This window comes from Megalops cyprinoides, chromosome 3, assembly GCF_013368585.1.
Source record: "Megalops cyprinoides isolate fMegCyp1 chromosome 3, fMegCyp1.pri, whole genome shotgun sequence".
Lineage (NCBI taxonomy): Eukaryota > Metazoa > Chordata > Actinopteri > Elopiformes > Megalopidae > Megalops > Megalops cyprinoides.
Window position 1 is genome coordinate 8,539,092 of NC_050585.1, and position 16,752 is coordinate 8,555,843.

Here is a 16,752-nt window from a genome sequence, read left to right on the forward strand (position 1 = left end):
AGGAGAGGCAGCCCGAGAGAGAGGCAGGCAAAACCCTGAGGTTACATGGAGCTGTCACACGGTGAATGTAATCAGCGCTGTCCCCCGGGGAATTTGGACTCGGCTTGCTACAGCAAGTGGAAAATAGGAGATGAAATGGATCTGTTCATTCTTTTCAACAAACAAACCCCAAGTTGGGGGGGGGGGGGGGGGGCTGGGAGGGGGTCTGGGGGAGGGGAATGCTGTCACACCGAGGGCCAGACTTATACATTTTATGTGCTGCAGATTATTTCTTTCACATAAAAACAAAGACTCACAGTGAAAAACAAGTTAGGTAATCCTTTCATCATTTCATTTCAATACCTTTCGCTGTGGAGGGCACCGTTCCTTCCGTGCTACACAAAGGGTTTCGGTCAAACGCGTGCGTGCGTCCACAAATGTTAAGAGAAAATAGAAAATGCCCCCAAAGGCTTCAGATTGGCACTGGCATTTGAATATTCTCTCCACCGCTGGTAAATTAAACGCGACGCTGTGGAAACTTTAATGTGGCATTCAGCGCTGTTGGCGAAAGCGCAGTTTCACTCCCAGACTTTCATGCGATGATTTACTGATGCAACCGCAAACCTCACTCAAAATACACGGTCTTCAAACACAGACAGACACAGCGGTTCAGCCACAATGGTATTTGCATTTTCAGAGCTGAGCGCGCTTGAAGAATGCGTGGAAACAGATGTGCTATTTGCAGCCATAACATCTTACTTGGATGATTGCTGTTGTATGCACTTAACAATCCCTTTTGAAATAGCACTAAAGGACAGCTTTACAAATGTTTTGTACGTGCCATCCATTTATTAATCTGGATCCAAGGAGAAAACTGCATCTACATGTTTGCTTTTATTGTTTTTTTTTCCCATCAGTTTCGAGGGAAAACTCGTATATTGGATGCAGAGTTGCAGCCGTTGTTATAGAAAGAGCCATTTGATCTGATTCACCTGTCAGAGAGCCAATGAGCCATTCTCAACAGCAGGAGGGTCTGATGTGGCCGTCCCAGACCCATCAGCCCCACCTCTGCAACGTTTATCAGTCATGGCACCTGCTGCCCCGTCCCATTGAGTCGGCTACCCGTGCAAATGCTTGCCTGACATTACTGAAGGTCAAAGAACCGAGCCTTCGCCTTCAGTTCCTCACCAGCTGCAGCCCGCACGGCAGGGCACCGGGCGCGTCCATCTGGAGAGAACTGTGTGCGCGGCTCCACTCACGAACCGATCAACAACCGGTCCCCACAAATCGGTCACTCCTCTGGGAGCTGGTCCTCATTGTGAGCATGGACAAACAAGCTATAACCAGTTCAACAACCACTCACAGAAGTCACGGAGCCACTGGGGGCTAAAAAGACAAGCAGAGTAACCAAGCACGAGACAACCAAGCCCAAAGAAAGCCAGACCACACCCTCTCTCCGGCTGTCACCCAATCCTGAGGGGCTGCCATTGTGACGGGCGGGTATGGAATAACCCTCACTTCTTTGGTATTAGGTGGCATTTTAGACAAAGGGCCAGGGCTGCAGAGAGGCATTTTTCTGCATTCACAGACGGGAGTCAGAGCCCAGTGGGACGTTGCCGCAGCGCTTCTCCTGTCTACAGAAAGGTTACGCACCGTATGTGACGGGAAAGGGGGAAAGAAATCATTTATATTTCCAATAACGACGTGGACACTCTTTGTTACCATTTCGCCTATAGACATAATTTCAGCTCTGAAACCTTCAGCAATGCTCACATGGACAGGGACAAAGCCTGTCTTTCCAATTCAGCACAGGCATTCAAATCAATGAAAGACACCGGGGGACAAAAGAGAACAAAACCTTGGGAACTACTGTTCAGTGCATCATGCTCAACATTTACCGCTACAACTGAACTGCAGAATCATACAGTCCCATCTACTGAACAGCATTCAATGTGTGGCAAACAGCAAATTCGGAGGCACAGATATGAAGTACATCCCTTGCATTCAGCTTAATGAATCATTTCATAATATCAGTAGCCAGTGAGGTTGTAAACCATCTGTCAGTTAAACCCGCCATTGTCAGTACTGAAAAACTCCAGCAAATCCCCTTCATTTAAATTGATGGGGTTAAGATCGAGCAACAGAAAAAGATGTGCAATATCTAAGCATCCTGCCGAGACATCCATGTTATTCTTGCCTCTCCTCAGACCTTTCACCAGCATCCCCACCAGTCCCTACATAGAAATAAATAAAGCCAAGCAGGGGGAGTATCTTTGCGACGGGAGCCGGAGAGAGGGAGGGCTCGTGCCCCTGATCTGCGTTATTCATCTTTATTACCACTGTGTCTGGGGCTCTTAGCTGCCTGACACCAGCGCTACACTTGGTCAGTTCATTACCGCAAGCTCCACAGAGCGGGGAGCTGAAGCCTCCGTTCTGCCTTCGGTAATATACTACGGGATGCCTGCTTTTTTTTTAAAAAAAAAAAATGGAGTTACCGGGCACAAGCCCTACAGAATGTCCTAAGGATCACTTTACCTTGAATACAGGTCCACTGTCACTGTAGATTTTTTGTATCCTTTGATGAAACGCAAAACAAGAAAGGGGAAAAAAAGCAGTCCTTGGAATCAGCAACAGTGCACCCAATCGGCCGAGCAGCATTTGAGGGGGATTTATTCGAAGGTTCTTTTTGCTCTTTGCTGATTTAATTTACTCCAAAGCTCCCCACAGCAGAGCTGTGCAAAATCTTCACGTACAGTTTACCTCAGGACGAGCAATCTCCGTGCCTCAAATCTATATAATTTACATTGGGTTTTTCAGCCTATGACCCTTTATTTTTTACAGTAACTTCTCGAGGAGGCTTGACCTGATTGCATGCAAATCTGCAAAGTGAACAGATATGATTTGGAATGCAGTGGTGATCATTACGTGAAAATCATAAGGATGATTTCGGCACATAACAATCAATGGGCAGGCCAGGAAGAGCGGTTTTCGGCGTGATCGGATGCAAAACGTGATAGATTCCGTTTTAATCAAGAGCCACTCGCATCGCTAACAGAAAGGCCGCCGTTCCTTCAGGAGGGAGGGGCCGGGAAACCGCATGCCGCTGTGATCTAATGACCGCCTTAACAGACAATCTTTTGTTCGTCTGCTCCGCCGTTGCCCTGAGTGACAATGTTCAATATTTTAAATGCGGCAGTACATCGTGTTACCACCTCTAAATTATACATGCTCCAATGCCCTCTGGGAGACGGAACACAGCATTATTCAAATACCTTTAAACATACAGTGCGGGCCATGTACAGCTCAGACCCCCAACACCCCATCAATCAGGCCATTATAAGACCCCCAAACAGCTTTATGGCCATTGTCAAGCTCTGAGTGTGATGTAAGGCTAGAGTGCATAGGGTGCACACATACACACATGCACACACAGGCACTGCACACACACAGGCGCGCGCGTGCACACACACACACACACACACACACAGGCGCGCGCGTGCACACACACACACACACACACACACACACACACACATTTCAGGGATGAACTCCAATTTGCAGACAGCGTTTTCTGGAGAAAACGTTAAACAATCTTGCTGTTATCCTTGCCTATTGTTTGGAAAATGCTGTCTGTTCAACTGGAAGAATAAATCGCATGAGTGTCCATAGAGTTATAATGGCAAAAAAATGTTCACTGCTCTCCTTTGAGGTACACAATGTTTGTCGTAGCATTTGAGTGAAAACTTTTAAGAGGTATTCACAAACATTTGCTTTATTACAGAGCAATGAGCCATGTTCTTCATTAAACACAGTCCATGAAAGAATTATGTCAATACACAGTGAAATGTTTTTAACAGCATGATCTTTCAAAAAGAACACGGGGCTCTATCTCCCACAGTCATGGCACTTAAAATGAGCAGTTGACTACGTTCTTTTAAAATTGTTTACAGACGCAAACAAAATGTAAATGACCCAAAGGCAAATTAGTGGATCTATTAATCTCTTCCAGTATCTTTCATTAGAGACGAGACTGATGAATGTTTCATGTGAGCTCCTTATTGGCACTCAGATCATGATCGCATCGCTTATTCATTCCATTAGCACAGACACATAAACGCCTCAATCGGATACAACGCTTCTTGTACTGCAAAGCCAAATGACATTTTGCAGACCTGAACTGACCGGGCCAACATTTGTCAGATGTCAGGGCATGACACGTGCGCTCGATAAGCTTTATTCTTCCTATGCAAATGCGGGGCATCGGGTGGAGGTTGCCCGTGGTACCGGCGCTCCTCTGCACAAGGGCTGACCGGCGAGCCTTTTCTGCACAAAGACACTGCTCGCGCCCCGCCTCCCGCGCGCGCGGCCCTGTCTCAGGCTAATGGCCTCTCCCTCAGCACGGGCGGACGGAGCGCGGCTTTGTGATCAATTATTTTTCAGCCTGCCAGCCTCTGATCTGCTGTCGCTCCGCGCAGCAAGCGGGAACAAACCAGCGGGTTTAGCGGGGGGGTCCCCAGCGGCCCCCGGCGGGCAGCGTGGGTCGGAGTAGGAGGGTGGGGGGGGCAGGGGGCACGGCACGTTTTTCACCAGCCCAGCCCTCCCCTCCTCCCCCCCTCTCAGCTTTTAGCACGGCTCTGTTGACGGCCTCCTATGTGCCGATCCCAGCACTGCCTCATTATCTCACTCGGCTACTTAAAATATGTTTACCCTCCCCGCAGAATTCAATTACATCTTTTCAGGAGGAATCACAGGGGGGCACGCTGCGCAGGGGTCAGAACAGGCTGTGAATGCCAGTGCGTCGCCCAGGTTATTACCCCCCCGCGCCACCCCGCTGCTCGCCGGCCCGCTCCGGCCTCCGCCGCTCCCGCCCAGATGAAGTGCTTTTTAGATGGGAGCTGGCGTGCCGAATGAAGGGAAGAGAGCTGGAGCTGTCCGAGGCCTAATCGCTGCGGAGAGCCTGCGCCTCCTCACTGAGACGCAGACGCCAGGCCTAATTAGCCAGGTGTACGCTGCCCGGCGATCCGTGAAAGGGGAGGGGGCACGACGCTAACGTTTTCTGTCCCTCCCGCCGCGGGGTTGACAGAGAGGTGGGCCTGGGAGACCGTACCTGCTGTGCTTCCCGATGGAACCACAGTCACATGACTCTGTTCTGGAGGGGAGGGGGTGAGGGTGGGATGTGTGGGCGGGGAGTGTTCAGTATTCTAGCACCTTGCATTTTCATCCTTGCGGGGTCTTTACGCCATGACTCCAACTTCATCACCCCCAACACATTGAACCATGACAGAGGAGTTAAACAGCAGAGCAGAAAATGAGCAGAAGTCACTGCCCGTGAGCGGCGTATTCTCTTCCAGAGTAGGACACGGTATCCTTGATTTCATACCCCTCCACTTCGTCAGCAGCGCTAATGGGCTCTGCGATTTATACGCCACATGGAATAAATGCATCAGCCCAGCAGAGATAACAATGGGAATAATGTATTGGCCAAGCACCTGCTGGAGTTCAGGGGGCCGGCTGGGCGTGCATGCTGGCCATTGATTTTACATAAATACTTCCAGCCGGTCCCTTCACCCTTGTGGGGTTTAGTGCGGAGCGAATTCATACATGCAGTGTCACACATTAATAATGTGTCATTAAGGCCATTTAGCCTTGCCTGCACAGGAGAACCAGGGCACTTTTGGCTCAGTCCACCAGGTAAAGATCAATCGAAAAGCCCAGGCAATTTCAAACCTCCAGCCCATAACCAGGACAAGTAAGACTGTAGCATTTCATGGCATTTTATGTTCTTCAAGAGAAATACGTAGAGACTCTTGTTTCCTAATCTAGGTAGTGGGAAACTGCTGAATGGAAACAGAAAGGACTTTAAAAGTACCCGTTTAAAGCAACTTCTTGATTAGAATACTGACAATTTGCCAGCACGTAATACTGGGAATAGCAGGTGCTGCAAAAAAACAAAGGTCCCATTCAGTCATCTCCACGGGGGGGAGGGGCGGGGGTCGGGGGGGGGACCACTCAAGAAACATGCGAGGAGGTCTCAATCCGAACAAGCGCAACAAGAGACTTAAAAAACAAAAACGCAGCCGACCTGTACTGACTCACGGCGGCACGAGCAGCCAAAGAGTTGACTGGGAAAAGCTCGTCACAAATCACAAACGTTTGAATTGAGAGAATAGAGGAAAATTAAGGCTTCCTTGCACCCTCTCAGCGCTTCCTGGATCGTGTCAAAAGCCCTATTCAGAGAATCTGCCTGGAGAGAGGGGGGGCCATTCACAGATAATGACACTCATTTACCATTGACAAGTTGGAGGAAACTAAAAATAATTAGGTATGGCACGCAGCCCCTGAATAGTCCCTGATGAAGTTAATCACCAGTACTCCAAAAACAGGTGTCGAACATTTTCAATCCCCCACATTCTATGATCGTTACAATTTAAGAGCGCGCATTTTAATTGGAAGGAATGGTCCACCCCCACCACCACCCCCACCCCACCCCCCACCCCTGTGCCACAGAGCAAAGCTCGTCAGATCACACGAGAGCAAATTGCTTTTTTTCAGCGGTCACTGGAAAAGATGGGGGGGGGGCAGCCGTCGCTTATCACAAGAGCGCTGTGATGATGTGTATAATCTGTGAATGTCTCTTGAATGACTAAAAGGAGCTTTGGCCCCATTCACACTAATATAATAAATGTCTGCGCTCTTGGGCTGAGAGCAGAATGCTAAGAGGTAATCTAATTGCAATTTAAAAGCCAAACAGAAGTGGGGAACCAGTACTTACTTCAAACTCTAAGAAACAACAGTCTCAGGTGGGGTCACAGACCTGGGTGGATGCATCCCGTCTGTGCTTAGATTGCATTTCATAATCTGAGAGTGTAATCATCATACCCCCCCATCTACCCCCCACATCAGTAACCCTTTGCATTAGAGAACAGATATCAAGAAGATTAAACTCCACTGACCATGTCATTCTGTTCTGCTCTTCGGTAATGCAACATATTGAGAACTGTCCCTTGCGGATCCTAATTGATTCTGATTTGTCTGAATGATGGATAACAGTTTTCCAGAGCAGCTCCAACCTTCGGGACTCCACCTCCGTAGAGCCCCGCAAAATAATCCTCCATTCTTCCTTCACATGTCTCCGTGGAAACCTCATTATTTTAATCTCTCAGTTTTATCTTCACTAAAACATTCTCACCAACAGCAGCGTGTCAAGGAGAATGCCATCAGCCAAGCGGGCACTTGTAATTTTTTTAATGAGCTGCAAGATACATAAAATATCTCTTCTTGTCACAATCCTCTAGATCTTCCACAATATATTTCAAAAGGCTCAGATAATGTAGAACTGTAAAATGTAACGTGCTTGCTAAAAATGATAGAAAACCTTTAAATGTGATTTATTCTGCACAGCTGAAACGGGGCGTATGAAACAAAGGAGGCACCACATAAAGACATTTACTGTGCAGGGTGTATAAAGCTGTGAAGACACTAATTGACACAAGACCCAGGAGCTGGCATTCTCCATCAGGGTATTAGAAAAAGAAGCTATATAGATTCAACATGCCAGACATTGGCTTTTGATTTTAATTCATAAAAAAAACAGAGCTAACTATAGCCTCAGTGGGATGTTGCCATGACCTTAGGATGTGAGGATGAAGGTATTTGTCTATGTATACACGTGTGCATGCATGCGTGTATGTGCGTGCAGGCTAAAAACTTGCCCATGTGCATTATTCAGCCCTTGGTTTTATCTACAGCAGGAAGGAATAAAAAGATCCAGAATAATTTGAAAAGCATACAGATGAGGCACATTGAGGGCAGACGGCTGCACAGAGGAACGAGACGGAGGAAAAACAGCGATAATGGAGAGGTGAAATTAGACTTCCACAATTAGGCGGGCTGCCATGCTTCGGCTCTGTCCCGAGATTAATGCACATGCTCATCTCGGCAAAATCGATTCCAATACCAAGCGATTGACAATGTGTTCAATCTAGCAGAAGCACGTCTCCCCTCCACCCGCCCACCCCCCCACCCCCAACGCTCCAAGGAGGCAGGCATTTCTCCCTCAAGGGTGCAGCTCAACACTTTCTGAACGCTTTTTACCTCAGGATCGTCAAAAAAGGAGATGACAAGACACTTATTATTGCATTCATTCATCAAATTCCCACTCAGGATACAATGTGTAAAGCAGATCCGAACCACCACGAACAGCATAATTTGATCTTCTGTTTGACAGTTCGTGGCATCTGTGGCTTTTGTTCCTTCAAATGCATCTGTGTAAAATTCCACTGTGTTAATTAACTTTACACATATTGACAAGGTAATAGACATCAATGTATACGATTCATACTCATTTCACAGAGCTAGCGCAGATATGTCTGTGTCCCCTGTTGACAGGAGGTAATTGGACAGTTGAGATTGCGATTTATTTTAGCATAGCTGTCTGTGAGTACACACGGAAGGGTGTTCATTGCCCTCTGCTGATGCTGAGTGAGTAGAGATAGCAGGAAACCACCACTACATGATCACTTAGGGGTCAGACATTCTGTCTCCTGTCCACAGCTTCAAACTCAGTAGTGATGCAGCAAGAAACAGAAGAAGGAGTGAACTTCCAGCGTGCAGAAAAACAATTGATCTTATGGAGTGGGACGGGGTGTAAGTGGTGTGGCATTAACTACCAAAAACAGGCTGACTTTCAGAGGGAAGGAGTGTCCGTGCTCCTTTCTCTGCCTACCACAGAAAGGAAACAATGTGTCACCCTGCCCTGACGCTCAGTAATCTTAGCTGCCTCATGGCACCACTAGCACCAATCAGCTAAAGTACTGCTGCAAAAGTGTGTGGCTGTTGCTGACCAAGCTGGTCGTATCATTCTCGTGGAGTCAATGGGGACGCGCTCTCTCAATCCGTGTGACTAGATGGTCTCTGTCCGTCTTATTTCTGCTGTTGTGGCATTGCTAGATCTTATGAGGATCAGTGATAGCGGGGTGCTGACACTTTTTTCTCTGCGGAGAGCAACAAAACTCTTCCAGCCTCTGCAGAAATGAGCAATGTGCATCACACTTTCAACAGAATATATATGTCAATGTTTTAGAGCCGGGCAGCTCCTGTACGAGTTTGCACACGTTATACAGACAGCATTGACGCTGAGGGACATAACCGTAAATCAGCCTATTGACCTTCACCTCTTTTTTTTTTCCTGAAACAGCGGGACGATGTCATCAATCTGTGACGCCTTCAGCTTTTTCCTTGTCTGCGGTGCTTCAGCCCCGATTGACAGATCTGCACTTTAGCTAAAGTGATTTTCAAGGTGCAGCACTGGAGCTCAGGGAATATTGGTGCAAGCTGCCAAATCAAGGCAGGACGACACCAGTAGGCCCCAGGAGTCAACGGTCAAGCCACTGTAAAATAATGCCCTGTACCTGAGGTACATTCTACCATTTAGGAAAGCACATTAAATTGCTCCCCAGAGGATGTAAAACAATTTGACCCAGTAAAGAAACAAAGGATCCTGTATATTTAAGGAGAGCATGTTAATGTGTGGTACTGCTTTCTTAAAGTGCGCATTGTTGCTCCAGCACAGCATTAAAAAAGAACAAATAACATGACATTCCTATTAGAGAGGCACACCATTGAAGAGACTGGCTCAGTGTGCTTTGCTTGGGAAACATGAAAATATGTTTGCATGAAAAACATTCACAGCAAGTAAAAAGGTCTTCTTTGCCTTGTTTATCACGGACCTTGCATAATCACGGCTCTGACAGCACTAATGAAAAAAAATGTGAAAGGTAACATTCTTTTTTAATACGCATTATGTGCCATTTCTAATGGTGCTTCACAGGGGGTTGGATGGTTATTGTTTTAATTGGCCTCCTATTTGTGGATTTAAAAAGGAACACACACAGAGCCATAATTTAATGGCTGATATAGTGTTTTTTTCTGTAGCTCTGTGGTGGAACACTAGTATATAGTGTATACCACAGAATGAGGCGATTTGAGGTGCAAAGGAAGGAGCCATTATGGCAGTGCATATTTTTTTATTTTTTAACAGCATAAATAATATGAATGAACAAGGATAACGTGCCCATTGTTGCGAAGAATGTATTTAGGATTGTGGACCGGCTGTGACATTAACTGAACAAAAACATATGCTAAGTGTTTTTTGTTTCCTTTAAAAATCCAGAGGTTATGGCCGTATGGAATGGGATATTAATCTTCGCCCTAGTATGAATTTACCAAATGTGTTTTTATAGTTCATTTGGCATCATAACAACGTGCATCACGTTTTTATACCGGGAAGCCGCTCAGTTAATGAAGTAGCGTTGTACAGGAACATGTTAACACTGAGAGTAAATTTCTCTCCTTTCCGAATTGACCTAGCGGTGCAATACCTATACACGTTTTTTACGTGTCATGCTCAATTTGCAAATACAAGAGTTGCTATCCAGACGGGTAATACTAACAGTTTAACAAAGTCACAGGGCATTTGCGCTGAAACCTCCATGCAATGCAAACATCCCGATCATTGCGTGGTATTTATTTTGTGTCTTTAAGTACTGTGAAGTGGTGAGTACTTCTCTCATACCATTTTCATAGAGAATGCGTCCGCAGTATTATTTCTCTATTTTAATACTCGCCTGCTGTTTCTTTTAATGTTTAGATAACGGCTTATCTCACAAAATGATAATCAGAGAGACAACCAGTGACATACTAAAGGCTGACATGCGCTACAAAACCAACCTTTTCAGAATCTGAGGAAATTTCACCTCATGAAAAAAAATATTTGGATCAGGGTAAAGCACACGCAAAAGAGCACGGTATGTGAATAAGCGGTGTCGTAGAGAATAAATTATTTATGGTGCATACTCTGGGTAATCAATTGTAATTCTAAGGTGAGGACGTTGGCGTGATACAGGCTGTAGTGGGAAAAACGTTGAATTGTAATGTTTACTGTAGGCAATTACATTGTGAGAAGGAAAACAAATGTGTACATTAGCATTCCAGAGAAAAGCACGACAAAACCGCGTGAATCCCTAATAGGCCTCAAATGTATAACGAATGAATTTGGGGGTACATATATGGCCGAAACCTCGTTTTGCAATACAACGCACGATTGCGTCAAACAGCTCGAGCAGTAATCTTCTGCGATTCACCAGGATTAAAGCTTCATTACCCTGTACCGTCTGCCACATGGAGCTTCAGACTGCGAGCAATCTGAGCCGCGTCTTATGCACGCCCCAGTGTTGCGTAAACGCGAAGGAAAAACACCATTAAAACGAGTACAATATTTAAGAAGAGGCCCCAAATGAAATAAACACTCCACCTCAGCACCACTTTGTTTTGCTCCAGACCACAATAATGTAGGAAATCTCTAAATGAACAAAGTTAAGTACATCATATAAGCAATGCACTCGTATAAGTTTATACAGTAAGTCCTCTGTATGCGATTTTTATGTAAAACCAAACGTGTTATTAATGCAAGATTCGTTTGATATTTTCGTTTTGCGTTAGAGCTTTAAACATTATTTGGCTAATAAACAATGTGTATTTATAGTTCCCATGCTGGATGGTGGAAATACTGGGACCCAGTATGAACATGCTGTACATCTATGTAACGTCGTCTTTTAACTGTGCTCGAGCTTTTCATGTATTTGTATTTGTAATCGAACAGACAAATAACAGGTGAGGATCGAGGGAAGCTAACGTTGGAAGATGATAGAAGTGTCAAGTGTGTTGGAAAATTGACTGTTGCAAAAACTTACAAACTTACCACGTCCAACTTTTTAGAGAAAAGGGAAACATTGTTTTGTACAGTGGCGTGTATGCTACGCACGCAACACTTTAGATAGTTATAGCAAAGCACCCGTCAGAAGTGATTAATACCCTTTTCAATGTTGCGAATGGGAAAAAAAGCAGAATGCGGGATTATACAAAGATATTAGTGCCTCCATCACAACGCCGAGGGATGTCGCAGACTTTGGAAAGCTGATACCTTCCCATGTGGAGACATTACGGTTGTCGAGCATGTCTGTGATATCTCTTCTATCTACGACATGAAAAAAGGCCAAATCGTAAGAAAAAGTCAGGGAAAAGTGTCTTTTTCAGTTCCTGTTGGTTTTATGTAGTAGAGATACAAACAGGGTAGACCTGTTGAACTTTTAAAAGTCTTATTTTTAGTCAGGACATGTAACACAACACACAGTAGCTCACACTGAGCAAAGAGGGCTAATGGGAAACTTGAGACGTTTTCATGTTTTATTGAGAAGTGTTGCGTTACGTTACGTTATCAGCACCTGTCTGCATTTTGTAAGGGGGAGGTAAATGTTAGACGCATACATATTATTAAATTATACCGCATTTTAATACCAACTTTAAGATTTCAGTATGCATCGTTTGAAGGTGACTAAGATTTTTACACTGTTGCTGACTTCCCTTCATTCAAGTTCTGACGATTACTCTGAGCTTAGGCGTGCTTAGTGGAATCCATCTGTTACAAACGTTAACGGTTGGCTATAAGAAGGACAGGATATTTTCATCCCGCTTTAAAGCCGATGAACGATCATTAACTGTAAAGGACTTCGTTTGAAATAGACCCATCTGCAAAACCCAAGAAATCGATTAGATATAACGACACAACACGCTCGCACATTGTGTTTTTCAGTCGCTGTGTGGCATTGTAATCGTGTTTTAAAGACAGCCGAGATCCTATATGTAAATCCCGTGCTGGGACCAATACACATGGACAGTGTACTGTAATCAGAAATATAACAACAAACAGAGACCTTACCTTGCCCACGTATCTGCATCACTGACGCGCAAAGCGTCAACACCATAAGGAACACGTTCAATCGGTAGTCTCTTCTCGTGCACATGTTTACTGAAGTGGATTCCTCCGTTTACAAAATAATACGTGCCTGTATTAAACACTTTCCAGACAAAAAGAACGAGAAAGAATCAAATGATTCGAGCCTGACACCCTCTCCCCGATACCTCCGAAAAATATCCCACGCTGCACGGTGGGTCTTCTTGTTTTGGGAGTCGAGCAGTGAGTAGATTTGTAATCGGAATTGCCTGAAAGGCAGAGAATGTTTAATTTCGATGCTCAGTAAGCGGATTGCTCGCCCCGAGTGCTGTCAGCGCCTTCAAGACAGCACGCCGCTGCCGTTTCAGCACCGCGGACAGCTCCTAGCGTCAGCAACTGGAACAACTTCAGTACCGGTGAAAGTTTGTGGCTGCCGTGCATAATCTAATACTGCCCTCGTTTAAATGGCTGAAGTACTACATTGGCGGTGTTTAATTTTGAGCTATCGATTGCCGGGACCATTGATTACAGTCGTCAGCAATCTAGTACCAAATATTTTTCATTGAATTTAAGGTCCGTCTTTTGAATGATGGGTTTAAAGCATTAACCAAACCCGCACAGGTTTTAACTGCATCTAGAGATCGTATATTATTCTTGCAATAATTGTTAGTAAAAGCTTAGGACTTTAGGGTTCACATTTCTTGTAGGGACGGCCCGTTTGAAAGCATTAATACTTCCTTGAGTTATAGTCTTTTAGTTGTGCGAGCAGTTACTTGGCATGATTATTCAGTACTATACGAAACAACCTCATATTAAGCTTCAGGTTCCCTTATCTCGGCATTTGGTGCCATATGCTAGCAAAAGCAGTTACCACATGTTTGTTTGTTACAGTATATAATAGATCTAAAGATCTTAAATACATTCGATGAGTTAAAATGTTATCGTTATGGGGAGTTTGGTTTTCCATGTGTATCATTTTCTAATAACCTAATAAAACACTTTTTGACCATAATGTTCCCATAAATCAGCATACTGTTTTATCCTGTGAAAAGGCCAAAGTGATTTGAATCAACAAAGGGGGTTATTGTACACAGATTTATGGACACTTTACATGAAAGGTCATTCTGAGTAATTCTCTGTTTTCATGAACAAAAGTTTCAGGGTTTGAAATTAAACCTGCAGTGGGCAGAGTATTGACATATCTGGGAGCCGACCATGACAGTCATCAGGACATTTGTGAAGTTTAGAAACAACTGTTTTAACACATTCCCCATATTCATGGGAAAGTCAAATCTTTTAAAGGGGAAAAAAATAATAATCTCTCACATAATCTGTCAGAATTACCCATACAACAACCTCTCTCATCATCAGCCACCATCTGCAGAGATAAATTAGCAAACTATAAACAGCGAAAGGCAAAAATCATGAAATATACATAAGGATACACAGAGAATTTTATGAATTTAACATGGAGAAGCAAGCAATGGCACAGGGGCTGCCAGCTCAGTGTTATGAATTCAGTCTCTTGAAGTACCTCTTCCTATGATTTCTTTTATTTGTTTGCCTGTGTTTGTATCTACGGGTAAGCCTCCTTTGTATGAGAGAAAACATGCCCTTACTATGGTAGTAGTCTTGCTTAATCAACATTCAAAGCTCTGAAACAGGTCTGGCAAACACAGAGTAGTTATGTAGTTACATGTAAAGAACAATAACTGGAGAATGGTTTTGAGTTAGGATAAAGACAGATGTATTGCAGAAACCCCCACAGAAGCCATCATATTGTTTTGTTTTTTGTTTTTTTTTTGTTTTTTTTTTCACTGCAAAGAAGACGCTGGTACATGTTGAGGTGCTCTCATGCTACTCCCATAAGGGATGACTGAGCACAATGGCTGTGCTGGAGGTTAATATCAATTTCACCCTCTGCGGCTATAACACACCTTGCTACTGGCATCGTTACCTGGCATGGGTCCATCCGCAAGGCCACCTGCTGCTGTCACGGTGCAATTACAGGTTACATGAGACTCCGGGCTCATATTCAGACATGGACATACTGTCTGTACATGTCCTGAACATTACCAACTGAACAAAAAGCAAAGAATCCATTCATATAGAGCTTGGTAGGATGTTATTATTATCTGTAATATGCAGAAATGTAAAAATGGATGGCAAATGTGAATTAGCCTGACTGTTCCAATCACGTTGTATTTTAAGCAGCCTTAATTGACCAAAAAATGCAGCTGATCCAATTTAACTTCATGCCACTTCTTTCCCTGCATTAGCTCGAGCTTTTCAGATGGCAGTGTCAGGGATTATTTGCTGTGCTTAAAGGCTCATGCACTTGAATGCTGGAAACTGAAATCTACAATCAGTTTGTTTGAAGTCATGGAGAAAAAAAACAACACATGCGCTGTAGCGATCCACAGCAATTAAAGCAGGGGAAAGTATAAAATATACATGAATGCTACATTTTGCTTGCCCACTTTTGTAATACAGCCACTACAGTGTGTTGTAGCTCATGGCCTTCAGCACACATAGAATGAAGAAGAGAACATGGAACAAAATTTGTGTTTCAGAATTCGTGTCACAGAGCAACAACCCAGAGAAGAGGTGGAATTTTCCAGTGCAATCCACCCACATGTGCAATATGTGGCTTTCATAGTCCAGGGTCATAAGCATTTCCTTCCTTTTTTCCATCCCCGTTCAGGTCAGGAGTCAGCCATTATTCTTTGCCATCCCCATCGTGTCTATATGTACAGTACATAACCAAGGAGCAGTGTGCAATCAGGGCTGGTCAGAGCACAGCATACAGCTGTGCCTTCTACACTTTTGTGGATCTGCTTGTGGATGCGCAATTCAAATTCCATGGAGTAACTCCTTCAGAGGGGTCAGTATAAGGTGTGTGAATGGAGTGGTCTTGTTCAATTCAGGGACCCAGCTCTTTCCACTTTGTTTTCAACTCTATGGCAGGGGCCTGTAGTCTAAATAGGCAGACTAGACTCTCTGGAGCCCCCTGACAGACTGAGGGATTGTGGTGGTTTATTTTGTGCTTGCCATTTAATAAATCCACAGCCTCATCAATGGGCAGGTAGATTTCATTAATGAAATCCAAACCTGTGAAATAAGGCGGTTCATGTCCCAATATCACACATTGGTCTCGGTAAGCAATTGCAAGCAAGCAATTGATAATAGTTTGATGGCATCCATTTAAAAGAACATGTTGAAATGACCACTTTCCCACACCAACATTTATCATATTTCAGGCTAAATATGATTAAAATATGTTAAAGCAGAAGCATTTTTTGATCATCGCTTGCATTTACTGAGAGAAAATAACACAGTCATTTCATAATGTGTTTTATGAGCTGCTTCTGAACAATGGAGGCAAGAGTGATGTCGAGTTTTCTGCTCAGTAGAAACATAGAAAATCAGCCCACTAGTTCCGCCTCATTTGCTCTCAACCCAGAGCAAGTCAATCACCTTGTCATTTGGGCCCATTTCTTCAAATGCAAATTATAAATCTTCCAACAAGAAATAGCATCTTCAGTGTGCACAGTAATGTAAAGGCACGGTAGAGAAATACCTCTGTGTCACTCAGAATGCCAAAAGAAGTATGTCAAAACATGATGAATTACAGCCATTTTGGCTTGTGCAATACAAATCTCAAATAGTATATATATATATATATATATATATATATATATATATATATATATATATATATATACATATATACATATATATAATATTTTTGTCTAGAATGCATGCCAAACTCCTTTTACACTAGACCGATATTCGATTCTTATTTGCACTGGAAAGCTCTCTTCATGGAAGCAAAATCTTAATTTTGAAAAAACATTTCCAATGGCTTCATTCCATATATTGCATTTTGTAACCAGCTGTGAACATTGCTTCCACGTCTATAAAATTTGATCTGATATTTATATGGCTTGAGTCCTTAAATGTGAACCTGAGGACTGTGCATT

General features: G+C 44.0%; 1 protein-coding gene across 6 annotated transcripts in view; it reads right to left on the minus strand.

Moving 5' to 3' along the window:
• LOC118774340 (seizure protein 6 homolog) overlaps positions 1–13,151 on the minus strand; it is a 168,584-nt gene extending 155,433 nt beyond the window's left edge. For all 6 annotated transcript variants that reach the window (XR_005004820.1, XM_036523651.1, XM_036523649.1 and 3 more), the window contains exon 1: positions 12,755–13,151. Coding sequence is in view for 5 of the 6 variants with exons in the window: in XM_036523651.1 (XP_036379544.1) it covers positions 12,755–12,839 (85 nt within the window). In the remaining variant the exon portion in view is untranslated. The remainder of the gene's footprint in view (positions 1–12,754) is intronic.
• Positions 13,152–16,752: the final 3,601 nt, after the last annotated feature.